Here is a 27,457-nt window from a genome sequence, read left to right as displayed (position 1 = left end):
AAATTACTAACTGGCAAACAGAAAATTATATTTATGGTGCCTAGCTCTCTAGAAGGGAACAGTGTTCCACAGTTTAGTGTTAGAACTTGTCAGTGTGTCCTTTACGTGCCTGAAACAGTTAACTTTCAATGAGTCAAATAGTATTGTAAAGCAGCTGGATAGCAGGTCAGATCTATGCCACTAAATGAATAGTGACATAGGTGGTCCGAACTCTGAAATCTGACTATTTTTATTTTATTATTTTTTAAAAATGCATGTAAATTTGGTCTTTGCTAGGTTTTGGGCAAGGAAGAAAGAGGAGATGGGGAAGAGAAATAGTGGTACCGGCTAGGTGTATTTCTCAGGTGTTGGCATTATCTACATCAGAATAGAACATGTGAAGGACAAAACAGTGGGAGGACTTAAGAGTTGCTTTAGGAAGAAGGGTTAAGGAGAGCTGAAGAAAAGGATGAAATTACTGAAGGGAATGGAGTTGTTGGTGTGAAATACCCTGTAAAAAACCCTAATTTATGAAACATGTCATGTGTTTTACAAATCTCTAAAAGCCACAGTGAACTTCCGATCTTTAACAGTTTAACGTCTTAAACCATTGTCTCCTTCTTAGTCAAGATATTAAGTGATCACACATCTGTTGTTAATTGATTGGATATCTGCTGATATTTCATAACTATGGTTTGTAAACACTTTTCTGGATTAATGTGGTGGGGATTTAGAGCAAGGCCAGAAGTATGAAGTGCCTCCATTATGCTGGTCGCTTGCTGTATTGGTTGCATTAGTCAGGGTTTAGTCAGCTGAAAATTGGTTTCCTAAGACTGGAAGACACATATGGGAGCTAAATTGTCTCAGTGTTTACTTTCAGATGTGTTTGTAGCTGCTCTTATAAAACTGCTTCAAATTTATATGTAGTTGGAGAACAGAGATTAACAAGTAAAGTGAGATATGGGTCTTTTTTCTGTTTTAAAAAAAAAGTGTCCCTCTGCCATTTTGGTGGGTGCTGAACTAATGAACATTTAATGAATTGGAAAAATTGTTACTAGTTATATAGACAGCAGTAGACACGATAGCTTGATTAAAATATTGTGTAATATAGCATAACAAAATTTAAACTTAAGTATTTTAATTATTAGGTGGAAATGAACAGTTGCAGCCCGAAGGTCAGGAAGACTTACGAGAATTACTGAAAAAAACACTGGAATTCTGTTTATCTAGGTATGTATATACCAAAATGTAGCAAACTGGAGGATAACTAACAAAATCCAGTACCTAACTTGGAATGTATATCAATATACTTCTCAGCTGTCACTTAAAACTGAGTGGGAAGGATGAGTAATTGGGGAAAGCAACACACAAATTTGAGTATTGTATTGATGTAACTGTTAAAGCTTGTGTGAAACTTCTGGGCCTAAAACATAAACTAGCAAATACATTGTTTTCTAGTGAGAGTAGTTACAAGCAGTTATGGATCAGGTGAATTTTAATGAGTTACTGATGTTTTTCTGCAAATTAAAACTGAGTAACTTAAGCCATTTTGTAAAGCTTTAAGCTAATAATTTAAAAATTTGCATTGATAAAGTAGGATTTTTGTGCATCTGTAGATCACTTTACAATATAAATGATCAATTTAAAAAAAAAAGGGCTCTGAATCACACATGTTGCAGTATAGACTGATGCAAGAGCATCAAAGCAGTTTAGTTAATTATTCTCAGTGCTTGTCTGGGTAAAAACAGCTTAAACACATGTCTTAATAACCTAGAACAATTCTTAATTTGTATACTGTTGCATAACCAGTTACAACCAGTGGTCATTTGAAGTAATAAACTCCCAACAGTATTATGTGTTTGTGGGGGTAATGTGCTGCCTGAACCAGAAAGATGTTGCATGAATGAAAAGAAAAATGTTCATGTTTCCTAGGAAGTGAAATTTCAGTAAGTGAACGGACTAGGGAGTTTGTAAACATGCTGAATACAAAATTTAGTGTAGCAATCTGCGTTCTATGTGATGAGTTGTTTGCCTCAGATTTGTTGGCAAAAGTTACATCTGTGACATTTCCTTGTTCTTATTTTTTTCTCTCCCAACAGAGAAAATCTTGCCAGTGACATGTACCTTATATCACAGATGGACAGTGATCAGTATGTGCCAATAATGACAGTAGCAAACCTTGATCATGTCAAGAAACTCAGTACTGATATGGATCTGATTGTTGAAGTGCTGAGATGTAAGTAAAAATCCCTCAGTGCTAGAAAGTGTTTTGGTTATTGCTGTATCTGGGTTACTGCTAATCTGGGGTTTCAATCTCTTCCTTTTTTTTTTGTTCTGTATCACAATAAAATGCTATCCTTTTTCTGTAAGCACTAAGCAAGCAGCTCACAGTGTAGACCATCACGATTATAGGACTGCGGTTTTGTCAAAGCTACTTCACATTTGAGGTACTGAGTAGTGATCTCTGTAAATGAGAATGTGAGCTTAAATTGTGTGATGTGGTGGGACACTAGGCTGTTTTGTAAAGACAGGCAAAGAAAAGGAGAAGTCATGCTTTACGTTAAGGAGAACCTTGAATGTATGGAAATCACTATGGAGATTGTAGAAGCCCCATTAAATGCTTTTGGGTCAAGATCAGAGGGGTCATCTCCAAGGGGGAATCTTACAGTAGGCACCTGCTACTGACCTCCAAACCAGGACTATAAAGCCAACAAAATGTTTGGGTCACTTAAGCAGGCTTCAGGTCAACAGAGCCTGGTTCTTATGGGTGACTCCAACTGCCCAGACATTCAGTGGAAGAAGATACAGCAGCTCACATAATCATCAAGTTCCTGGAACGCGTAGAGGCCTGCTTCCTCATACAAGTGTTAGATGTGCCGACCAGGAATGAGGCACTGCTGGACTCGCTGCTCACAAACCAAGAAAACCTGCTTTGTAATATCTCAGCTAATGACAGCCCTGGCAGCAGTGATCACAATGTTGTGGAGTTTGGGATCCTGCTGAGCACACTGAAGGCTAGTACTAAGAGAGGTTTTAGACTTTAGAAGTGCAGCTTCAGCTTGCTCAAAGCTCAGCTGGGAGGGATTCTGTGGGAAGCTTCCATGGGGGGGATAAAGGAGCTAGCAGGTGCTGGGAGTTTTTTCAGAAATGCTCTTCTGGAAGCACAAAAAGAGTTCATCCCCTTTAACGGTAAGGGAAGTGGGCAGAGCAAAAGATCCCCTTGGCTTAACTGTTTGCTTCTGAGTCTGCTCAAAACCAAAAGAGAAACGTACCAGAGATGGAAAAGCAGATGAATGACAGTTGAGAACTATGAGGGCATTGCCAGGGTGTGTGCAGTGATGCAGTTATGCAGTTAGAAAAGCAAAAGCTCAGCTTGAATTGAAATTGGCCAGAGATGACAAAAACTACAAGAAAAGCTTCTTCAGGTCAGTCAACAAGAAGCAGAAACAGAAGGAAAATCCTGGCCTGCCATTAAACAGAAGAGGTGAATTAGTCACCAACAATGCTGAAAAGGCAGAGACCTCTGTCTTTACCAGTACTGTTGAGCCTCAAGCCTTAGGAACAAAAATCCAAGTTGATGCAAAAACAGACCCAGACAGTCAGTGAAGGAAGAGTTGATATGTGAACTTTACGGGAGCTTGACCCCTACAAATCAGTGGGCTGTGACAGTATCACCTGAGGGTGATGAGGGCTGGCTGATGTCATTGTGAGGCTGCTCTCCATAATCTTTGAGAAGTTGTGGAGACTGGGGATGTCCCAGAAGACTGGAAGAAGACTAATGTTACTCCTCCACAAGGAGGGCTTAAAGGAGTATCCAGGAAATTATAGGCCCATCAGTCTTACTTCGGTCCCTGGGAAAGTTATGGAACAAATTCTCCTGGGGGCTATCACAAGTTAAATGAAGCACATTACTGGGAAAAGCCAGCAAGGAGTCACCAAGGACAAATCGTGCTTGACAAACCTGATGGCCTTCTATGACTAAGCTAGCTGCTTGGTTGATTTGGGGTGAGCAGTGGACATTGTCTATCTGGATTTCTTCAAGGCTTTTGACATGGTTTCCCACATCATCCTCCTAGAGAAATGGATGTGTTGTGGTCTGTGCAGTGGGTGGGAAGGTGGCTGGCAGGCTGTACCTGGAGGATGGTGGTAAATAGCTGCTTTTTAAGCTGGCAGCCTATAATGAGTGGGGTCCCTCAGGGATCGATATTGGGCAAACTCTGTTTAATTTCTTCATAAGTGATCTGAATGATGAGATCAAGGATACCCTGATAAAGTTTGCTGATGATACCAAACAGAGTGAGGAAGTGGATATTTTGGAAGGGAGAGCAACCCTGCAGGAAGATCTGGATAGGCTGGAAAAATGAACTAACACAGTGTAAGGTCTAGCACCTTACGATGAGGGGTAATAGGTGCAAGTTACTCCTGGGGACATCCTGATGGGACACGAGGAAAACTTTTAACAGTGAGAACAATCAGCCACTGAAATAATCAATAATCTCCCCAGGGAAGTGGTGGATTCCCCAACATTAGACACTTAAGGTTCAGCTGGACAGGGTGCTGGGCCATCTTGTCTAGACTGTGCTTTTGCCAGGAAAAGTTGTACCAGATGATCTTCTAGGTCCCTTCCAATCAGGGATTCTATGATTAAATTCTCAGAAAAGGCTATTGCATGTTACCACTAAAGTAAGAGTGAAAAAAGAACATGACTCTGTGTGCCTTCAGAATTAAAAACTAATGATTGCTGACAGCTAAAAATCATATTTTTTTTCTCTCTTAGCGTTGCCTTTAGTCCAAGTGGATGAGAAGGGAGAAAAAGTTAGGCCAAATCAGAATCGTTGTATTGTTATTTTACGTGAAGTACCTGAATCTACCCCCATTGAAGTAAGTGTTTAATTGTTCAGTAAAGAATGCTTTTTCCTTAGGATTTGGAAGTTAGATTTATTCCAGATTTGAATAAGCCTATCACATTTCTTACTACATTGTTAGTTTCTAGCAATGTGTCTAAACCCTCATCTATTGAATGTGTTTGGATAATAAATATATTTGTTAGAAGCATGTTACCTTCAATAAGACTGTGGGTAAAACCTGTAGCTGTGCAGAGGGCTGAAAAACTGGGAATGCTGTGTTTGGTAGAGATACCATAATATTCTTGGACTCTGGCTTATCCATATGCACTTAGCGCTCAGCTCCTTGGATAAATAGCAAACAAAAATGAGGTAAGATAAGTCTTAGAATGGAAAATGCCACTGCTGTGCCTTGAAGCTTGTTAGGATAAAGTATGTAACTTTGCAAATATTTCCATAATGCTGAGGGTGGAGGTGACAACAGGTTGCTAAGGATCTCTGCTGGCTTGTGGAATGAGAGCAAGAGTGGAGAACTTGATTCTTGGAAAGATATTCAATGCAACTCTGTATCTGGGACTATGACTAACAGAAAGACTAGAAAAAAAATGACTGGGCCATGGATTAAACCAACTGGAATTTTAAAAAAAGGTTCTTGATGATGAATAGGTATTTTATTTCCCCCTTTAATTTTACGAGGAAGAATAAAGATTCTGAAAGAGTTGCTTTTGATAGTCTTCATACGAAAATAAAAAGTCCTGCGGTTTAACTACAAAAAGTGGCCTTAATTAATAAACAGGAGCATGAAACAAAATGCTAAAAGGAATTGGAGGGAAGAAATTAGATATGCCATAACATGTAGCTTCAAAATATCAGCTGGTTTTAGCTTTGTAAATGTAACATTTCAAAGACTGCCTAGCTTTTAATACTACAGATACTTTTTTTTCCTCTGCTGTCATTAGTTTGTCAGGTTGGATATATTAGTACTGGGGGATTGCTCTTAAATGCTTAATGACAGCAAAGTTCTGAGGTGTCTTTATTCTCAAAAGAGGTGATCTGAAGTGTTTTATACATTGTGTTTAAATTTGCCAGTCTGGAAAATCTAGACTTAACAAGCCAGATCTAATAGGATAAGTTTTCTGCCATAGCATGATCAGGCTTTATTTAAGCAGCAGAATTTCAAAGTGCTTGTAAGGCCTCCCAAGTTGTATTGCTTTTTGATGATGCATGCCTCAGCTCTGTGACAAATAATATGCAAATGGATTAAAATGAATATAAAGTCCAAGTCTTCTGTACTAACTAGGCAATTGTTTTCAAGACAACAAACCCTGTTTCAAATATGTTAATCAGTAGTCCCTTGAGTTAGTGTATCTTTAGGTTTCTGCTGGAAGGGCAGGTTTCTACCCCATGCGGTATGCACAGGTTTTCACGTGGCTCTGTAGTTTTGGGGACTGGGGAGAAATAGACATTTTTCTGTACTTGACACCAAATTTAAGTGTGTCTCTATGGCCTAAATAGCTTATCTTCCTGGATATGAAGGAACAAGCAACTACTACTTGCCACATGGCCTTTAGACAATGCTTATTTGAATTATTTCTGGTTAGTGGGGAGACTGGAGACAGCTAACACTACTGCAGGTGTCTGAAGTTCTAAGTTCTGTTTTGTAAGGCCAAAAGGGATTTTTGTCTTTCTTACCTGGAGTTCCAGATTTCTGCACTTCAAATTGATGTTTTCTTCTGTCCATCCATTTTCTTTTTCCCCCACTCTTTTCTCTCCCTTCCTATCAAAACCACTTTCCTTAGGAGGTTGAAGCACTTTTCAAAGGAGATAATTTGCCTAAGTTTATCAACTGTGAGTTTGCCTATAATGACAATTGGTTCATCACGTTTGAATCGGAAGCTGATGCACAGCAGGTAAGACTATTTTGAATCATTTTAGAATATAACAGTAAACAAGGGTGGGATGAGAGTGGATTGATGGGTTTTAAAGTATATTACAAATATGTAAAAATTTTAAAAGAAAAATACTGAAACTTCTAAAACCAGTAGTGCTTCTCCTTAGCTAATATCCAGTTATCAGTACTATTAAACATAACCCTGTAAGAGTGTTATCTTGTTCACCTATCCTGGCTGTATACAAACAGTTGTATTTTATTTTTTTTTGTAGTAAGAATATTGATATATTGTATGACACATTGAAATGCTTTGATCGTAAAAATTAATCTTGTTTTAATGCTACTGAAGCACTTCAACAATAACTTAAATCTTGCCAAATGCAGATTACATATGAGGGTTTTCTATAGTCTAACTAGCAGATGCTTCAAGAATTAGCCTTAGGTTAGGCTTAGACTCAAGACTTAAGTTTCCTTTGTTGAAATTATTTGACAAATTTTATAATTACTTTTTTAAAGGCTTACAGATACCTTAGAGAAGAAGTGAAAACTTTCCAAGGAAAACCAATTAAGGTAAATAGAGCTTTATGGGAGGGGTGTCTTATGGGCATGTTGTGTATATATTCTGGGGCTCATGCTGTTTTCTAATACAAATTTAAGTGGTCCAATCTGAGTAGTCATTTGAGCTGGAGATGGGCTTTGAAATGTAGCACATGCCATTTACTTCTCCTTTTCTTCCCTTCTGGCGGTGGTACATGCATCCCACCATCAGGCCAACAGGGAAGCATTCAGTTGTTTCTGCCTTCCTTGAAGGAGAATGCAGTGACTTGACAAGTGTCCAGTAGAAGTTTGAGAGCTGCTAGTTTGAACCATTTTGATTTAATTTGAAAGGCTGCTGTAATAAATAATCTAATCTCCTTTGCAGGCAAGGATAAAAGCAAAGGCAATAGCTATAAACACATTTTTGCCAAAGAATGGATATAGACCTCTGGATATGAACCTCTACACACAGCAGCGTTACACAACATCCTTTTACTTACCTCCGGTATACAGCCCCCATCAGCAGTTTCCATTGTACAGCTTAATTGGCCCACAGACCTGGTCAGCCACACACAGCTACCTTGACCCTTCATTGGTAAGTCTCTTGGTTATCAAACGGGTGCATTCTTTTTAAGTCTTGGGGTATAGGAAGCATATGTATCCCGAAAGGGGGAGTTTAAGATACTGATTCTTGAAAAAGTTCTTTAAAATTCTTCCCATGGTGTTCAAGATGAATTATTTGAAGATTGTATCTGGTCTCAGGCTGCAGTGTGATTCTCTTGAACTTTTTGAGGCAGTTCTTTAGTAAAGATTATTAACTAGCCATTACCAAAACGTATCTTTCCTAAAGACTTCTTTTAGTAATGGTTAAAAGCCTCCTTAGAAATTAGATCTTCAGAAAATGTATGTGACTAGGAGAAAAAACAATTCTGATATGTACTGAATAAACTTAATGGAATCAGATAAATAAGGATACCTTAGTATATTGATCTTTCAGCAAGAAAATGAAGTTCCAGGTTAACATGCTGAATTACCTTATTCAGCATGTTCTTAAAAGCAAAATATTTTCTGTGCAAAAGTAACATCTTGTTTGGCAATAAAAAATAAAATTACTTTAAAAAATAACTCACTTTTCAATTGCTTAATTAAAAAAAAAAACAACTTTCTTAAAGGGGCTATCGGTAAGTCTTAGAGCTAGAGTGATAGCAATAAGACCATATATATGCTAATGAGATGTCCAATACATGCTGGAATGCTGCTTTCATCTTTTCCTCCACTGTGACAGTCCCATCAGAATTACCTTGGCCTTTGTAGTCTGCTGTCGCTGTTACCCTACAGAAGCTAATGTGAATATAGCTTTCTGTAATGACTGGGAGACTGTTTGCTCTATGTGGAACCTCTTTCTCCCCTCTGTAAATGCCTCTTGACTTGCAGCTAAAAAACTAGGGTAGCAATGCTCAAAACTAGAAGCTTTGTTGGAGCTTTTTTGGCAGAGGATTAAAGTGTCCTTGAACAAACTTGAGCAAACTTCTCGTGTAACAAACAGCAAGCTAATTAAAAAGTTGGTGTGCTAAATACTTTACGCGCAGGGAAGGTAGCCAGAACCCTTGCAGGGGGAGGCTTTTTCAGGGAGATGAAGAATGCGGAGGAGACAGGGTAGCACAGTGAATGATGCTGTTTCAGGAGAAAAGCCACCTTATTAAGCAGCAGTGAAAACTGTTCTACCTCTAGATAACTAAGATTGACCACTGCACAGACTTGCTGTGGGATAGTGAAGTAGTTGGATGGCATTGGTGTAGAAGACATAGATTAATTGGCCACAGGTTCAAGCACAGCACAGTGTGTATCTGCCTTATGTCATCCTGGAACTTTTTGTGTTCCAGAAAGCTTACTAGTCTTGGCCTTTGGGGGAAGACGATTCAAGTTTGCCAGCATTAAAGATCTCATACCTTTCTTAAGAAACCAGCTAGCAGAGCTCTACCTCCTGCTGTTCTGCAGCATATTGTCATTGGTTAGCTGCATTTTGTGTACATTAATATGTTTCTTGAACCTTTTATAGGAAGAGCTATATTTGAATAGAAATTGCTTGAGAACAGAGACCATGAGAGACTATCACACAGGAATAATTTCCATGAGACAGGGTTGCAGTTTGTGTGTAGACTTGTGTGCAAATATAGCAGAAATTTCTTTTGTGCCTTAGCATAAACACTAACAATGCTTTGTCTGATTTATTAGAGATTTAATACACCCATTTGCATGGACATCCAGTTTTAGTTCTGAAACTAGAATATGGTAACACTTGTCCTCAAAATTCTAAACCTACCTACTTCTTCAAGTACTTAATAGTACTAAGAAGATCTGGTTTCTCCTGCTTGTATTAAAAAAGTGTACTTTATATGAGCCAGATGAATTCTGTGGAGAAAGCAAATTTATACTTTTGCTGTTACTGGAAAATGAAAATGACATTTTTGTCTCAAAAAAAAGTCACCCTTTCTTAAAGAAAAGGGGTGAATATTGTTAGAGTCCCTTTAAGCAATGAGTTGAATTTGTTTTCCTTTAGTATGCTTAATGTCTTCTCATACAGGTTCACTAGTTACTAGTTTTGATTGAATTTTACAGTGCTCAAGTTGTAACTATTAAAGCAGAAAGCACTTCAAAGCAGTATTTTGATGAAACTTTGTTCCTAAAATAGCTTTATTAAACTTCTAATGGCCTATTTTTGGAGTCTGAGATAGCACACATGACAGCAAATGCTAGGTTAGACTAACAGTAGTTCAACATGACAGCTTTGGTGTTAAACTTTTTTCATTGATTAGCGATTTGCTTTAACTTTTGCAAGAAAGGTTAGACAAGCTTAAAGATACCTTTATAGAAAATGGTCTTAATCCCAGCTGTTTCTCATCATTTAATTAACTGTAGAAGGAATGCTACGTACAAGTCTTACTGTTCTGCATTTTGCCTGTTTTCAGGGCACAAAGACAAGCATTTGCTGTTGCTAATGATAACACTTCCTAAACGAAACTCATTCATTCATTTTGAAAAAAAGAAAGTGTGCTAGTTGAGGTTGCAGAAATTACTATGAACATGTTTCAAGTTTGTAGGTATCTTGTTAATACAAGACATGGATATGCACCCACCCCAAAAAATCTTTTGCTAATGTTGCTTCTTCAGGCAACAAGACAGTAATTCACATGTAGAATAATGTGGTAAGATGTGAAAAGAATCAGAGGCCTATTCAACATCCACTTACTCTCTAGACTTTATTTAGGTGTCACATGGAAGATACGTAGAATGAGGGACTAAAAACCAATTTTTGTTCTTTTTTGGGAGGGATTCACACATAAATTAGAAGAAAAACTTACAGGCTGTGTAGGTTACTCTTTGATGAAGGATCTCTGTAGTCTGAAGTCGTGCATAGTATGGTGTGATATAGGAGTGTTGCTTACAGCCAAGAATTTTGGCTCAACGTTTTCCAATCATCAGAGCTTGAATATGTCTTCTCAAAACCCAGCATTTTCTAAGCTGGTTACAAGGCACTGGACAAATGCTGTATTGCTGTTTGAGCCAACGTTTTAAGTACTGCCCTGTATAGAATGATGTGAAGTATGGGGTTAAGAAAAAATAGTACTCAGTTTGTAATTATGAGCATGCAATGTATTCTTCAGGTAACGCCGTTTCCAAATACTGGTTTTATCAATGGGTTCACATCTCCAACCTTTAAGCCTGCTGCTTCTCCATTGACTACGCTCAGACAATATCCTCCCAGGAACAGGCAAGTTCAAAAATCTTTTAACAATATACGTACTATTCTAGTATTTGGCTCGTGGGCTTTTAATCTGCTTATTTTTGTGACACCAGCTAACTTGAAAATACTTGTGAAATTGACCGTGGTGCAAGGTTAAGTGAGGCCAAAGGGCAGATGGTGCTGCTGTTAGTGGATGTACTGTTTCTAAATGTAAATGGACTGTCTGAAAACTGAGAACTTGTCTGTTCCGTGATCTAGGGCATTCAGATGAAATACACTGAATGATGGCATGTGATCAGCAGGAAGGATTATTTGTATAGTATTTTCAATTTCAAGTAGTTTTTAGTAAAGCCATAGTTGAAAAAAGACAGCGAAAAGGTTAATTTTGGGAATTCACATGACCTATTAAATTGGATATTTTTCATTCTTATAAATTTGCAATAAAGGACTAAAGACCTTGCTTCTTCTCAATTCTGTGTATAGCCTTAGGCCTCAGAAGATCTCTCATAGTACGTATGTTGAAATGACTTTTGAATTTGTAGGAATCCTAGCAAGTCTCATATACGACATACAATACCCAGTGCAGAAAGGGGACCTGGGCTTCTAGACAGTCCTACAATATTCAACTTTTCTGCTGATCGTTTAATCAATGGCGTCAGGAGTCCACAGACGCGGCAGCCGGGACAAAACAGGACACGGATGCAGAATGCTACTACGAGTTACACCAAGAGGGAAGTGGGAACTGGACGGATGGAACAGACCAGTGTTGACTCGTCTCCTGGATTAGGTAGAGGAAGGTGAGTGTCCTCGATGGTTGTCCTCTGAACCTGGTATTGCTGCTTCTAAAGTGCTGAAGATAGAACATAAGCAAAGTGGACTTGCATGCTTTCCTACCAAATGAAAATCGTCAATGGCAACTGACGAACAATTTACAGCTGTAAGATAACATCTAATCCTCTGTCCTTTCTTCATCTGTTGTAAAAAAGTTTTTACAGATTGTTTGAATTTAATGAAGCAGGTCTGCCCATTCCGTTGTTAAGCAGTGTAGGCTGTGCACCTGAACCTGTACTAGCAGTGCTCATTGTTAATTTTTTCAGTTGAAAGGTCAGAATTTTGCCCAAATTAGAAATTTACAACAACAAAGGTGATGGATTGGTATGGATGAAGGAAAAAAGATTACATTCAAAGAAAACTATTGTTATGCAGGTTAAAAACAACCAAACAAAACCCCAAAAAAACCTCACCTGGGGAGCTGAAAATTGGTGGCACCAATATTAATTTGAGAATTTAGCAGGCTTATCCTGGAATTTATTCAGTACTGTACAGTTCTAAGTGCTTTATAAAAGTACTGTGCAGCTTTGTTTAATAATGGCTGTGTTTTTGTCTCCAAGTAAATCACATCGAGTGACTTACTGAATTGGAAAATATCTTAAGTCTTTTGCAGATGATTCTATATTAGACTTGTGTTGTATCACTGCAAAATTAAGTGGGGATTTTGTGCAAGGATTGTAATACTTGTCTAAATCTGTTTTGCCAAATTGTGTTGTAACTAGTGGATGTGAGAGTATGATTAAGGATATAGAAAACAAGATTGCTTAAGTGGAGTATGAAAATGTACAGGAATTGTCAGTACTTAAGTCAAGTAGAAAACAAAATAGATTGAAACATTAGAACGCACTGCAGATTTCAAACTGCTGTGTGGAGGGGCTTTAGCTGAAGCAGGGCTGGGGGAGAAGTGCTGAAAATGCTTTGGAGGGGCTTTACAGGACTTGAAAATAGCTGTATTTCAAAGGTGCACAGCCATCAAAAAGACAAACCCTTTACTTTGGGTATTGAAAGGTTTTGTCTAAGCCTTATATGTAATCGGCACAGAGATGCTTTAAATGCCGGAATTATTTGTGACCACTGTATTCTTATGCTGACTTGTATAAGATCCTTACCTTTAATTTTTCCCTAAAACACTTTTTTAATAACCTGTCTAGAATGAAGATAGATGAAATAAATTTTTGAATTAATTTCTCCTGGTTTTGCCAACTGCCTTCCATTTATCTATAGGCAAGGTTCTAATAACTGCTTTCTTTCCCTTAGGAAAAACTCATATGGCTACCGAAAGAAAAGGGAGGACAAGTTTACAGTGAGTGTTCATGATTGTATTAATCTATAATAAAAGTAGGGTAACAAGGCAATAGTATGGATATTATGTGGAGTAGCAGGTGAGATGAGTTTTTGCGCAAGCAATTGTATGTCACAGTTGACTGAAGACAGCAGTCATGTGAGCTTATTGCATTTGGGTGTCAGAGAAGATTGTTAATGCAGAAGTCAGGAAAAAGTTAAAATTACCTTTTGCTCTATACTAGCAAAAAATTTCCATCTTAGTGTTACTTTGTCAGCATACCAGCTGACATATTTAGGGAGAGCTAAATAACTAAGTTCAAACCACTAATACTTGATTATCATTTGTGTAGATGTTGAAGAACATCTTATAGATTCATGTGACATAATGTATAGCAAGAATGATAGTTACTAAATGGTCAGTTCTGTTTCTTAAATCCTTTCCAAGTACCACTTGGTAGGGGTGTACTAACGCTACTGAAATACTAGTTTTGGTAAACTGAAATCCAAGGTGAATACCTAAATAACCTTGATACTTAAAAAGGCTTGACTAGATACTGTGTAGAAGAAAAAAATTGTAATTTTTTGGTAAGACTTAAGGTTTGATTTGATGAATTGCAGGAAGTGTCTGGGTTTTTTTGCCACACACAGCGTGTTCCTGAGTTTGAACCGGAGTATTCCCTTACTCATGTTACAGTTGCAAAGTAACCCCACGGCATGAGCCATAACACTTTCTCAAAGATCTGGAATCATTGCATTTGTGGATTTGTGGCTCCTGCACTTGAGTAGCCTTGGGGGACTTGGATGCAGGAGCATCAAGGTTTGGAAAGCATGAAGTGGCAAGTGGTTCCTTCCCTTTGGTTGCTTTTAGTTCTTGTCAAACTTGTCAAAGCTCAGTGAGATCAGATTGCATGTAGGACTCTCAATACTGCTTTCTCTTGCCCATTCAAAGCTGCTTGAATTTTTAGTTTGGTGTTTTCCTATAAACATTATTTTCTGTCTTTGGAAGAACAAGAAAGTGGTACAGGTTAGGCATATAAGTGAGTGGCTGGAGTGAAAGGGTTACCTTGGACGCTCTTACTGAGCAGAGATGTTCTTCTGACTTAGCTGACGGTAAAAGCTATGTTAACTTTGAATGTAAAACTGGTAGACATAACTTCTTTGGAGATCCACAGTTCCTTTCTCTCAGCCCCAGGATTTAATTGCAGCCAGGTTCCTTCTAGTCTCTTCAGACCCATGAATCTTTCGTCTGTACTGCCCAGTAATGTGACTTGAACAGAGATGAGACCTGCTGCACACCCACAACTGTGTACACTGGGCAGGAGCATACTCTGAAGTGAAGGATTAACACTTGACCCCTTTAGACTATAGAAGTAATTGAATCCAGGGTCCTGTTTCTTGTATGATGCTGTAGTGACTAGATATAGTGTACACAGGACACAACTGCAACCAGTTGTGCTTGAATAGTGGCAACTTTTGATTTTTATTTTTTCAAGGAAAAATTAGAGTATGCGTACTTGCATGAGAAAGCATGAACCTTTTTATTGGATTATAATTGACTGTAGACATAAAGACATAAGCAGGTTTCTCAACTTGTCATAAGTTGATTTGAGAAATGTTATGCAGTATGCAGCTTAAAATCCATGTAATTCCCCTAATTTAATATGTTCATACTACTTGTCTCTTAATATGTTGGGCTTTTTAGGACCATTCTTTATAACTTAAAATGTTTGTAGAAAATACAGAAGCATTATCTATTGAGGACTTCAGTCCCCTTTTAAGAAAACTAAGTGCTGTGATTTGAAGAATAGTTCCTTAAAAAAGCAAAAAAAAAAAAAAAAAAAAAGGTTGTTCCTCTTGCAGTTTGAGCTGGATTAAGTGTAGTCTCCCACTGTGACCCTTTGACAGGTCATCTGACTTATATTTTTGGAGGTTTGCAGCCTCCATTCCTGTAGTGCTCTTAAACTGTGTTCTGGCAGGTAATGCTGGGTCAGTAGCAGTCCTAGGAGCTGCAGTTGTTCTTGCCTCTGTTCTTTCCCTGCTTCCCTCTTGACACATGCTTCTTTTGACATGAACTGTAGTTTCTGAAAAGACCTTGAGGGTAGTTTTGTATCTGTTGCTCTTCACGAGGAGGAAGGTGTGTGGGGGAACAGTAAGTGGTGCAGCACATTTCTGTCCAGAAGCATTGTTCTTGCATTCAGACCATTTTGACTATATACTTATATTTTCCTTTTCAAAATAGGAATGGTCTCAAAATGCTTTGCATTTGGTATTCTGCAGATGAGATGACCTTAACACAGGCCTGAGCAGTCATGAAACAGTTACTACTTTGTTTACATGATGTAGAAGAAGTTAACAATTAACTTCAGTTACAGCATATTACAGAAGGGATTTTATTTTTTCAGTGTAAAGAGCATTTAGCTTTATAAATCCTTACAAGTGGTCCTTGCAAGTAGTCTTTAATTGTGGTACTCAACTCCTGAACTGCCTGCTGTCTGTATTGCAAAATAGTTGTGTTTAGCAGACTTTTTTTTTGCTGGGATATTGTTTTTCTTAGATTTAGTTAAAAAAATTCACATTGTTTCAGCAATAGTTTTGACATTTATCTTTGCATTTTTGTGAAGTGACCATGTAAATTCATATTAATTGCATGTTGTCTACACTACATGCAAGGCATGCTCTCTTGCCACTTCTTAATTTATCTGAACATGATAAAAGATTCTTGTTGACTCCTGCCTTTCATTTAGAATGTTACCAACCACATAAATGTGCTTTATATTTTCACTATATCATGATATCTAAACCATTCTGTTTTGCTATCTGTCAGTGTAAGTGTCCATCCTGAAGGAAGGGTTGGCAAGAAGACTTCTCTTATTCTACCAGTATCACTAAAACTTACGCATATGAAATATCTAAGGATGCTTATGCCATCACATTTAAATAACAGTTAAATATTTTAAGGGCAGCAGTGAAAAATGAAAGTATCTATTCCTGAGTGCTGTATCGTTTTCTTGGGAGGTGGGATGGGGGAGGCCTCTCTAGGGCTTCAAACTGTATTTTGCATTTGATTTATACCTGTGAAGTTCCACGTCTGTCTCTTTGTCATCCAGTGCAGTAACCTCAACATGTTGTTTCTGTTCCAGAGAGGCCAAACACAGTCTCCACCACCCCCAAAACCTCCGTCTCCTAGCTTTGAATTGGGTTTATCTAGCTTTCCTCCATTACCTGGGGCTGCTGGCAATTTAAAGACTGAAGACCTTTTTGAAAACAGGCTATCCAGCGTGGTAATAGGAACGTCAAAAGAAAGAGTGAGTAACCAGTGTTCATTTTTGTTGGGAAAACAAAGCATTGCATATCTCTTGTTTTCAGATTTGGTGGCTTGTACATGGAAAAGACTTGTGGATTTGCATGGGTCCTAAGAAATGCTTTTAAAAGATAGCGGTCAAATGATGTGCTGCTGCCTTCTTCACTTATATCTTAAAATTTGTTGAGTATTCCTTTTGAAATAGTTTGGGAGTATGAGCACCAGTATAAGTAGATGTTAATAGCAGAGATTAGAAAATATGCTCTTTGCTGTTCGTAATTGCCTCAGGCTTTTTGATAGACTCAGGTGAAAAATATGTGATAAAAGTTTTCCTCATGTTCGAAAGTTAGACTTCTGAGATTTATATAAAACACTTTAAAGTGACAGAGACAAACTTTTAAGCACTGAAATATAAAGAAGCTGCCTACATAATCTCAGTACACTAAGCAGCATAGCTGGAACAAGAACTGTTACCAAAACCAGCTGGATCCCAGCATTGTCTTGTCATATTACTTGGAAAGATAAAAATATACCAGAATGACTTGGCAACCACTGCTTTCTAGATGTAGTAGAGATGCAGTTGAAAATTAATGTTCAGTAGCTGTTCAAAGATTTGGTTTAGAACTCTCTCTACCATGCCACTTGTGAGTGACAGTTCTCCTCTCTCAAGACTCATCTAATAACCCTGTGTACTATGGAACAGTCTAGGCTATGGAAGTCTATATTGGCTTTTTTTGGTAGCTCTAATTTAATTTGTGTTTTTCTAGCTGTACCACAACTGAAGAAATTAACCCCTGGATACAGCAATGTAAAGCAACATGGTGAAACACCAGTATCTCTCCTGCCTGGTCTCTAAAACCAGTTTATTGCAGAAGTGTTTTCTTTGGTGCCCACATATCAAGGGTGGGTAGGGAGGGTGTGTGTTGGTAAAGAAAGGAAGCGGCAGGGCAGCCTGCACCAGGCGCAGCGATTGCGCAGACAAGCCATCTGTTGTCTCCTGCAGTTGGTAACAGGGACAACTGTTCCAGGGTTGCATTTAGGGGGAATATGCAGGACAGTGCCATGATAAGAGCAGAGTTTAACTTAGTGTCAGTGAGTACTCCAGACTGTAGTCTGTTCCTGGCCAAGACCTATTTTTAAAGTATTTTACCTCTATTTCTGAAGTGTTTTTTATTACCTTATTTCAGGTTTTAAATATAATTCCAGCACTTGCTGTTGATGCCACGGCTGAAAACCCATTGCTTCTCCCATTAAAAATCTAGCACTTGCTTTGCACTTAATGTAAAGAACTTACACTTCTTCTCTGTAGAGGCAGTCTATACCTCTGTAGACCTCTGTAGAGGTCAGGCACCAAGGTTTTACGATATGCGATGCACTGTTACATTAAAAAGTTTCCTTTGATGTCCTAATTTTTTTCTCCAGCTTGCATGAGTTAGTCTATACCATTGTATGGAAGAAACGCGTTGTGCTGTCTTTCCTTGTTGGTGTTAATAAGGAATGAGGTAATAGCAACTGATACCAAAGACTGATTGAGTTCTACTACAAAGGTGTTTGAGTTTACATTAGAATCTTGCCAATGTATACCGGCTGTTTTTCACTTTGATCTCAGAATTTTTTCATGTCACCTGATGTAGGGTTACACAGTGCTACTCTTTATAGATGGGCAAGTCCAACGTACAAAAGCTGAGTGAACTTAAGTTGCGTGTTTCCAACGGTTGTTATCCATGCATCATCATCTTCATGCGCTTTGCTTTATGGTGCTCTTCTAGATGTAGGTCTGGGGAATGGCAGGTGTTAATGATCCCACATTTTCTAACTAGGAAACTGCAGTGCTGACAGACCAGGGGCTGAGTGTTTTGGCCTAGGAACAGCACTTGCATGTCTGCTTGACTTGAAGCTATTCACGCTTGACCAGGCACCTACAGTTTTGAACTTGGCTGGAATGCTCAGCAACTTGCAGTCTCAAGGCTTTGCACACACTACTATAATGAGTAAAACTAAAACTTTAGAAGCTATTCTTTTATTTCTGAACATCCTACCTTTTATGGTTTTACTTTGAGTAAAACTAGGCTTAGATCTACTGCAGTAATCTATGCTGCCTGGTTTGAAACAGTGTCGTCAAATACCATTTTCCTTTGTAACAGTGACCACAGGAGTCTCATGTTTTCTACACTCTCATCTGCTACCAGAATCTGTTCTGGTTCTAGAGTCAGACAGGTCAGAAGCAATACAAAGGACACAGCACTTCATTAAAAAACAAAACAAAAAACACCCAACCCACCACCACCACCAAAATGGTTATAAATGTCAGAAATCCATTTTTCAAGATAAAGTCTTTCTCTTTTCTTATTTTGTGACAATATATATTTATGTATGTATCTTGAACCTATTTGGCTTTTACCTGGAAGCACGGTATCACTTGGCCCTACCAGAATCTTTTAAGGGCTATGAAAAAAAACCCTCTTCTGCTTCGTAGCAGATCACCCTTACAGCATAAGAAAAGGACTTTCAAATTATGGTCGTATCCTAGTTTGCAAAAGCTTCATTTTTTTTTTTTAAAAAAGGTTAGTATGTTTTAGCACCAGCTATTTGGGATGATGCAGAGCTAGAGCTTTGAAGATGATGATTCTTGGTGCGTAACTCCAGGAGACTTACACCTTAATAGGCTACCTATGGTCATGTGAAGAGGAACAAAGCCTGCTTTGTCACCAGCAGGTCCGAATTTGCCAGGTTGAATGAAGTGACTTTTGTCATCCAGATATGTCCCAAAGGGAATTAATTTTTGTGGCTCCTCCCCCAATTTTGGGGGGAGGAGCCACAGTGTGCGATTTTGTTTGTCTGTGTTTCCAAATAATTATAAAGGAAAAATCTCTTTTGTTACAATAGATACATTGGATCCTTCTGTGTCTTCCTACGGTCAATTCACCTTTATAAATCAACTTGTAAACTGTTTACTGATTGTGTTAATCTTCAGGTAAACCATATATCAGATATTAAGATTGCCCTTCTTTTTTTTCCCCTCCTTTAGAACATTAATGTGGATGCAAGTACAAACACTATTTCATCGGGAATTCCTCGAGAGCCGTTGTTGCCAGTTTCTTCTACATTGCCCAGGACGTTTGAAAGGTCTCCTTCGCCATCCCCGTCTTCTGAGTAAGCACTTAATTACATAGCTGTAATTATTCTGCTCAGAATCACATTTCCATTTTCTCTCATCAGAAGGATCAGTGGAACACTGTAAATGGCTATTCAAATCTTGATCAGTGAAAAGAATAATATTTTGTTGCATATTATACTTGTAATAAAGACAATAAAGCTTAATTTCTGAACAGTATCATAATAGAGATTCAGTCAGTCATTCAGCAGACAAATTTTGTGCTGTTTCAGTCTCTGCAAGTATTTAGAAGTTTAATGAATACCTTACTGTCTTTGAAGCATAGAGGGTAAACCTATGGTCCTGTGGGCAGTATCATTGCCCATACAATAAATAAAGCTTTCAGTAAGACCTTATTTAGAACCTGCAAATCAAATAGAGGTGTTAAGATAACAATCAAATGCTATCAATGTCGCAAATTACAAATAGTGTCAAATTCCACAGGAATATCTTTTCTTTAATATTTGATAGCATTTTTAAATGCAATGCTAGTCATTATGTGCTAGGCAAACTATAGCTGTAACTTCTTATAATCATACTCAACAGCTTTACACCCATTATTAGATTATTCATCTATCCTGAAGTTTTGCTTTTCATGAGCCTTGCTTCTTGCTGGATGCTTACAGGGACTCCAAGGTTGTGGATAAACAGCAGAGAGAGACACAGAGTACAGAAAGGCTTTCTTCTTCCACACTCAGCACTGCATGTAAATCGGTACAAGTCAATGGGGCTGCCATAGTAAGTGACCTTATTACTTCACTTTCTCTTAATGATCCAGTTTGATGCTTTTAACAGAATATTGCTTTCATTGCTACCCAGTGTTGCTTAATCATGTGAGCCTAGTATCCTTAAACTTGTGTTGGTGGCCTCGTGATTACTTGCACGATACAATTATGCAGTTAACACTGCAAAAATGTTTAAAATAACTTGGTGAATGATAGCTCTGTCTGAATTCTCTTCTTGGTAGTATCCTTGAGGTAGAAGCGTTAATACATAACTTGGTATTTAAACAAGAGTATTCATTGTCTTTCAGCTGTCTTAGTTTGCTTGAATCAGAAATATTTTGCCATGTCACAGTACCCAATTTTTCTGGCATACTGTTTTGCATTTTACCTTGTCTTGAACCTTATTGTCTGTACAACTTCTGTAAAATTCGTGCTCATGCCCTCATCTGCATATTTTACTGCAGCGGTCTTTTGGGGCAAAGATTTTTACCTTTTTTGTTCATAAAAGTAAATGATTTTTATTTTTCCTCAGGATGCCTTAACTTCACTGTCCTGTTTGCTTTTGATTTCACAGGAACTGCGAAAACCTAGTTATGCAGAAATTTGCCAGAGAACAACTAAAGATCCTCCTACGTTGCAACCCCAGAAGGAGCAGAAGCCAAACACTGTAGCATGTGGAAAAGATGAAAGAAAGCCCACAGAAACAATAGAGAAAAACAGAGAACCTCCTCCTGCAAAGTCACATCCTGGACAACCCAAAGACCAGAGGAGACAGTCAGGACGCAGATCATCACCTCCAGCCGTTGGCAAACGCTTAAACAAAGAACAGAGTACCCCTCCAAAATCTCCTCAGTGAAACTAACACCTGGGAGGGAGTTGAAAAGAGGTCTGCTTCCCACAAATTAAACCCATGTTCCCACTAAGATACCTGAGAATGAGTTGCTGGTTAGGAGCTTGCAGTGATACTAGGCATATAACAATGCCTGCAAGTTATTTTTCTGTGAAATACTTTTTCCCCTCTTGAACAAACATTCTATTTTTCTGGATATTTCTGGATAGTTGTTCTAAACCTTACATTTAGGTTGGTGCTTAATTGGAGGTGAAGCTTAGTGTGATTATTTTTTTTCAAGATGTAAAATATTCGTCTTTAAAAAAAAATCAACTTTTTATTAAGCCTCTCTGTGGCTGTGTGAGTGCAAGCTCTGTATAGTGAGTTTTTTCTAAACTGTTAAGCAGAAACGTGCTGCTGCAATATTTTTAATAAACTGGTCTGCAAGTACATATCTAAAGTGTCCAAAAGACTGGTAACGGCAGCTAGTGTGTAGAGTGCAAGGAAGTAGACATATTTTATTAATTAGTATGTGACCTTGAAGATTTTTTTTTTATTGGGCTGCTGTACTAAGTGTCAGCAAACAAACTTGCACTTTTAGGTTAAATGAGTAGTTGTTTCTAGCATTTTTAAAAATTTAATCTTCTATTGATGTTTTGCACACACAAAATGAATCCTACGGAGCACCATAGCAGTCTTTCTAAAATACTTCCTTTTTCGACTTACTGCAAGCAAGTAACCATCTTCTCACTCCAGAATAAAACTGATGTTATAATTTGCAAATACAAAGCACATTGTGAATAGAAAGAATTAAGTCTGTGAGCTTCTATGGTGGTGAAGCCTGTTAGTGGGTGTTATCAGGAGAAAGCACTGTAGCCTTCTTGTGATAACCTTAGCTTCCCTGTGCTTGTAAGGGAGTTAACTGAGTCAGCGCTGTATGTTCTGGTTACCCCTGTGCTCTGTGTAGACTTTTTTTTTAAACTCTGCCCCAAGTGCTCTTTGAAAGAGTCCATATCTTAGTCAGCTTTGTGTTGACGTCTTCCTGTAACTACGAGCATTGGCATATGGATTTGAATTTTTCAAGACGTGAGATAATGGTGTTTGTTTTGTGTGGTAGAGGAAGAGATCCCTGATATTTACCTCTGGGATGAGGTTTCTCACACTTATTTACTTTAGAAGTGATGCGCTTTCTGAAGGACAAGGATGCACTAAATTAGCGAGTTTCTAATAAAGTTGAATATAAATTATTTTTGTTTTAAAATGCCTAAAGTTTTTCTTTAAGTGTTTAAACTGCAGGAAGTTCAGACAAAAATCATTCCTGCTGATTATGACAGTACAGTTTATTCCACAAAAATGTTTATTTAAACAACTGATTTTTTTAAAGAATTATTTCCATCCAATATTTAAAGACTTGAATTTTATTTAAACTTGAAAATGACTTTGCCTTAACTTTTGTACAAGACAGCTTAGAGTTAATGAGGTCTGACCCCGTGGAGGGTTAGCATGAGTGGAATACAGAATTACTCAGTTACAGTATGTATCTATTGTCACTGGTCTTACTGGGTAAACATACTGTAGTACAGGAACTAGCAGCAGTTTTTGTAATATACCTTAAAGATCTTACACAGTTGATCTTTTTCAGATTGTTGAAAAACCTGTAAATGCAAATAGTCAATACTGTATTAAATATGTGCACTTGGAAGTGTGTGCTTTGCTTGTACAGTTGTAAATAATCAGAACATATAAAAAGGTACCCTAAAGAAAAAATCTGATAAAAATTATTGATATTATAAATGTTGCTGTTGAGCTGGATGTAGATAAACTAAATGTTGTGGTTTGAATATTACTTTAATTTGTTGTTTTTTCTTTTTCTTATTTTATTCTGGTGTGCTGAACTGACTCTGCCTCTTCACTGCAAAAGGGAAATGGAATAGAAGTCTTATTTGAAAGCCCTCAAATACTTTCCTGTGTCCTTCTGAAAACAAGTGATGTAACCAATTCAAAAGTGTAAATAGTGAATTTCAGCAGTCAAACTGTAATTTTGTCATAAAATCAAATTCAATTGGAAAGAATTTTAGACTGCTACAAAAATACACACTGAAGCTTACTTGTCTGCTTTCAAGAATATCAGTGCTTTCCTTAGCGTATGAATCATAGAACTGTAAAGTAACTATAGAAGTTGACTCCTGATAAATTTCCTATTATGAGCATCAATTGGTGACTAGTTGACCGTTTAAATCCAGCCTGTTGTATGCTGCAGAACTGGTCAAAGTAGGGCATGCTGGGATCTGATTTTTCTTGTTTAAAAAGCGCACTTTGTGACTGCTGTGAGAGGAGATAGGACTCTTGAGACAACGTCACCGAAACCACTCAACTAGTTCTGTCATTGGATTTTGAATACGCTTCTCCTTTCCCCAGCGGCAGTGAAAATGGCAGCTAGGTTTGTGTATGGTTTAGGCCAGCTGTATGATTCATTTTGTTTGTCTGCTGCAAGTGAAAGGCTTACCAGCTGCAAACAATCACAAGTGGTTCCTTACAGCGACTGTGTACAGCTAGTCATAATGCTCAACTGGTACCTAAGGTGATATGTTGACACCAGCGGGGTGTGTTGTGCCGTTCTAATGTATTCTGCTGCCATTTGTGCTAGGTCAATACACTGTAATTACTGCTTACCCAGCAACAGTCTGTTGCATTGAAAGTTTAAACCTTCCTCTGATGTGGTTTTTATAGCTTTTTTCTTAAAAAGAAAAAAAGTGACACGCCAAATAGCTGTGTAATATACAACTTATCCTTACTGCATTTTACTTTGAGATTTTTCTTTTTTTTTCCACTCAGTGACAAAATGGAGTTTTCAGAGTAGAGTTGTGAAGTTGCATGCAGGCTGTTGCTACGATACATAGAAGGATTAAACTGTGGCTTTTAAAATTCAAAATCTCCGAAAAGCAGTAGCTGAGTTAAAGGTGCAGGGATACAGTAATTGAAATTGGCATTTTACCTTGTAGGACTCTGGCCATGCTTTTAATTGTGAAAACAAGTCAAAATGGGATCTGAGACTTTCAGTTAAAAAAAAAATAGGTTGCTTTTAAAACTTACTGTTGTTTCAGATCAGTCCCCCACTGTGACGCTGTCGTTTGCCAGTTAGAAATCTTACGAACAGTGGCAATTTTTTTATGTTGCTGCATTATCCTTCAAAGACTTCAGCAGCTGGCAGAAAGGCCCTTGTTTGAGTGTGGTGCAGTGTATCAGGAGCAACAGCTGACTGTAATGGTGCATACCTTCCTCTGTATCTCCTTCAGCTAGCTACAGTTAGGGATTTTTATGTGCTTTGTAACCTATTACACTAATAGCAGCAGACAATCGAAGATTTCTAAGGAGACCTAACAGCTGCCAATTCACGAAATAGAAGTGTAATATGGGAGCCTTCTTGAGGGTTTTTGTTTTTGTTCTTCTTCCATTAAGACTGGAATCAAGCTTACATGTAAACTATCAGTAATTTAAGTTTCCTTTTGTGTCATAAAAATGTAAAACTGTCTAATTTGAAAAAAATATGTAGGTTATGAAAAATAAAGATTTAGGCACTGTTGAATTCCTGATTTTTTTAATTAAACCTTTCTTCAGCAGTATTTTTTATTACCTTTTGTCTTTTGCTCCCATTTTTGGAAATTGTATATTTCTAATTTTGGGAAAAAATCTTTGCTTGCTTTACTTCTTCAACGCAGCTGTTGCAACCATCACCTAAGGCTATGTAGCAGCAGCAGGACTACCTATAATGTACCTCTGAAGGCAGCCCTATCTATCTCTAGGTAACTGTGGTTAACTTCTTAAAACAAAAAAAAAAAAGCTGATGTGATGTTTTGTTTACTAGGGGATATAATCTTCATTAGTGCTTTCCACAAATTATTAGATAAGGTGTTGGCTTGGTCTTAAACATGGATTTTAACATTTAGGTTAGTGCTTTGCTTGTTTGGCTCTTGAATCCAGAGAAGTCCTGGGATTACTTTTGGCTTTGGCTGGTTTCGCTGCTTATCCTGGTCATGCTGCTAGGAAAGAACTGCTGCTGGGATATCCTCCCTGTAAGTAAAAGTTCTATATTGGAAATACTTGAAACCCTTTTAAATTATTTTTTTTTTTAGGTTTCTTAGCTGTATATGACAAGTTTAACAGAGGACATGAGCATGGAAGTATTAACAATTACTGTGTTCTATAAGTATCTTGGGAAGTATTGCAGTATTATTCTTCAGGCTGGATACTCTGTAAGCTTCTGGACAGGTTAGGCTGCTTGCTGCTTTATTTCCTCACTAGCGTGTGCTCAACAGAATTAGGGCAATGCAGAAATACCCATGTACACCGGGCACTGCATGTTACAATAGTCAGTTAAACATTAGGCTTTGGTGGTGTCATGGACTACAAGTAGTTGCAGACAACCAGTTTTCACTTCAGCGTGGAATATCCTGTTTTGCCCTTGGAAATCAGTTTTCTATTACTTAACGTGTGAAAACATGGAATTGGTCGGCAGTGTTGCTGTAGTCCCAGTGTGGCTTTTCAGGACCAGCCCAGCTGTGGCAGCAGTCGGGTAGCTGTTTGTTCACACAACCAGATAGGGCACTGTCCCCTTGTGCTAGTTTTCCCTAGTACAAAGAGATGTTCAGTGACGGCTGCACCAATGTTCATGTTGAAAAAAATTTTGTTTCCTCTTGGGCATGAGGAGAAAAAGTGAATATGGAAGATCACATGCAATTGAGTATCCAGAGATTACTTACTGTCGCAGAAACTGTGACTCATTGAATTTGGATCCTAAGGCTTCTTTAGAAAAAAGTTCATGAAATATTAAGTCTGTTAATAGGTTTTTACTTCAGAAACCTCTGGAAGTTAAAAGCTCCTTTTCTGTTGATTATCACGTCTGGGCTTTTATGAGTGCAACCACTTAAGGCAGGGGAGCGACTGAATTTCAGATTTTGCTGGTTTATAGATGGATGTAACGTTACCCACTTCATCTCTGCTTCTGGGAGAATAAACTGCGTAGCAGTATAGAGCCTTGGTGCCATCTGGTTACAGTAGCTCAGTTACTGCAGCATCGACTCTCAGAATGGGTATACACCTCGTAATTCAATGTTCAACCTAAGCTGACCAAGTAGTTTGCTCCTTTTGAAGTGGTGTGTGGAATACTGTTCTGAACTCGTGTGCCAAATAAGCACGAAAACGCTGTGAAGAGGCTGCCCTGCCTGGGCTGTGCTATGTCCCTCCTGTCGGCTCCCCCACAGCAGCACGCTGGCCTGTCTGAAAAGCAACCAAGAAACAAGTTTGGGTTTTGTGTGTTGTGTTTTGGTTTGTTTTTTGTTTTTTTTTAAACAGGTCAGAAGCTGTTGTTGCACCATAAGCAGAACGTAGGACGAGTCAGGACTACGCAGTCGGTGCCCAGAGGAGACTGATGTGGTAACGGTCCTGGCAGGGACAGTGCCTTATATCAGCTGAATTAAACGGGGTGTTTGTATGATTAACTTAAGGTGAATGGAAAATAAAAGGTCCTGGCTTAAACGTAGCTTTGCTTGCTCGGTGAGCATGGCTCAGCTCATCAAGCGTGGCCGGTTTTGAGCCTTATTTTCACAACGGGGAGGAGAAAAGGTCGCAGATTTGCTCTAGCCTTTTTGGTTATTCTTATGTACGAGCTGTAAATGTGCTAAATCTTAAATCTGTCTCGCATTGGCAGGCTATTAGAAGACTTTATGCATCATCTTGTCACAACTGGTTTGGGAGCAGTTCACTGTATGTACTGGGGGAAGGGAGCCTTAAGATAAAATTGCCCCCTAATCTCTCTTAAATTCTCATCAGTTTGAAAGGCAAATTGCTTTGTGTGCTTGTTACGCACGTACGGTATGGAAACCATCCTGCAGTCTGATGGCTTTACATCCCATTTACTGTAGGCAGTGTTTGCAGAGTAGCAAATCTACCGTGGCTAAGGATGCTCTGAGGCAGGAGGGATAAAGGGATGAATTTAAGAGTTGTAAAACATACTGAAGCTGGACAGATCTATGAAATCTACATGGATGGAATTGATACCTAATGAAATGTGTCTAATACCTTCCAAAACTGGAGCCAAAGTCATATGTGTGCTCTCTGTGCAGCTTGATGTGAGCCCAGACAGCAGGTCTAGCCTATCCAGCTCTTACGCCAAGGCTGGGAGTGTTTCCCAGGAACTACAGTTCAGAGGCTGTAGCACACATGAGAAACTTTCGTCACTCTTTACTTTTTGTCTCTGACTTCAACTTACGTAGCTTGGGCTGAGGCTGCCAGCGTGCAGCTCGTGCAGCGCAGCGGCTCTGTGCGCTGCAGTGGCTCG

The 27,457-nt window shown here is 38.4% G+C and overlaps 1 protein-coding gene across 6 annotated transcripts in view; it reads left to right on the top strand.

Annotated features, from left to right (window-relative positions):
- The window catches only part of LARP4B (La ribonucleoprotein 4B), a 58,402-nt gene extending 33,696 nt beyond the window's left edge, over positions 1-24,706 (top strand). For 5 of the 6 annotated variants that reach the window (XM_055708277.1, XM_055708278.1, XM_005442277.4 and 2 more), the window contains 13 exons: positions 1,128-1,209; positions 2,079-2,215; positions 4,757-4,860; positions 6,623-6,733; positions 7,231-7,284; positions 7,637-7,846; positions 10,917-11,023; positions 11,539-11,793; positions 13,085-13,130; positions 16,252-16,416; positions 19,441-19,565; positions 20,193-20,304; positions 20,866-24,706. In XM_055708277.1, the coding sequence (XP_055564252.1) occupies positions 1,128-1,209; positions 2,079-2,215; positions 4,757-4,860; positions 6,623-6,733; positions 7,231-7,284; positions 7,637-7,846; positions 10,917-11,023; positions 11,539-11,793; positions 13,085-13,130; positions 16,252-16,416; positions 19,441-19,565; positions 20,193-20,304; positions 20,866-21,147 (1,790 nt within the window). In that variant the 3' untranslated portion in view covers positions 21,148-24,706. The remainder of the gene's footprint in view (positions 1-1,127; positions 1,210-2,078; positions 2,216-4,756; positions 4,861-6,622; positions 6,734-7,230; positions 7,285-7,636; positions 7,847-10,916; positions 11,024-11,538; positions 11,794-13,084; positions 13,131-16,251; positions 16,417-19,440; positions 19,566-20,192; positions 20,305-20,865) is intronic. The other variant, XM_014282558.3, reaches the window with a different exon arrangement.
- Positions 24,707-27,457: the final 2,751 nt, after the last annotated feature.

This window comes from Falco cherrug, chromosome 4 (genome assembly GCF_023634085.1).
Source record: "Falco cherrug isolate bFalChe1 chromosome 4, bFalChe1.pri, whole genome shotgun sequence".
In the NCBI taxonomy this organism is placed as follows: domain Eukaryota; kingdom Metazoa; phylum Chordata; class Aves; order Falconiformes; family Falconidae; genus Falco; species Falco cherrug.
The sequence above is the reverse complement of the archived record's forward strand: the minus strand, read 5'-3'. Positions and strand labels throughout refer to the sequence as shown.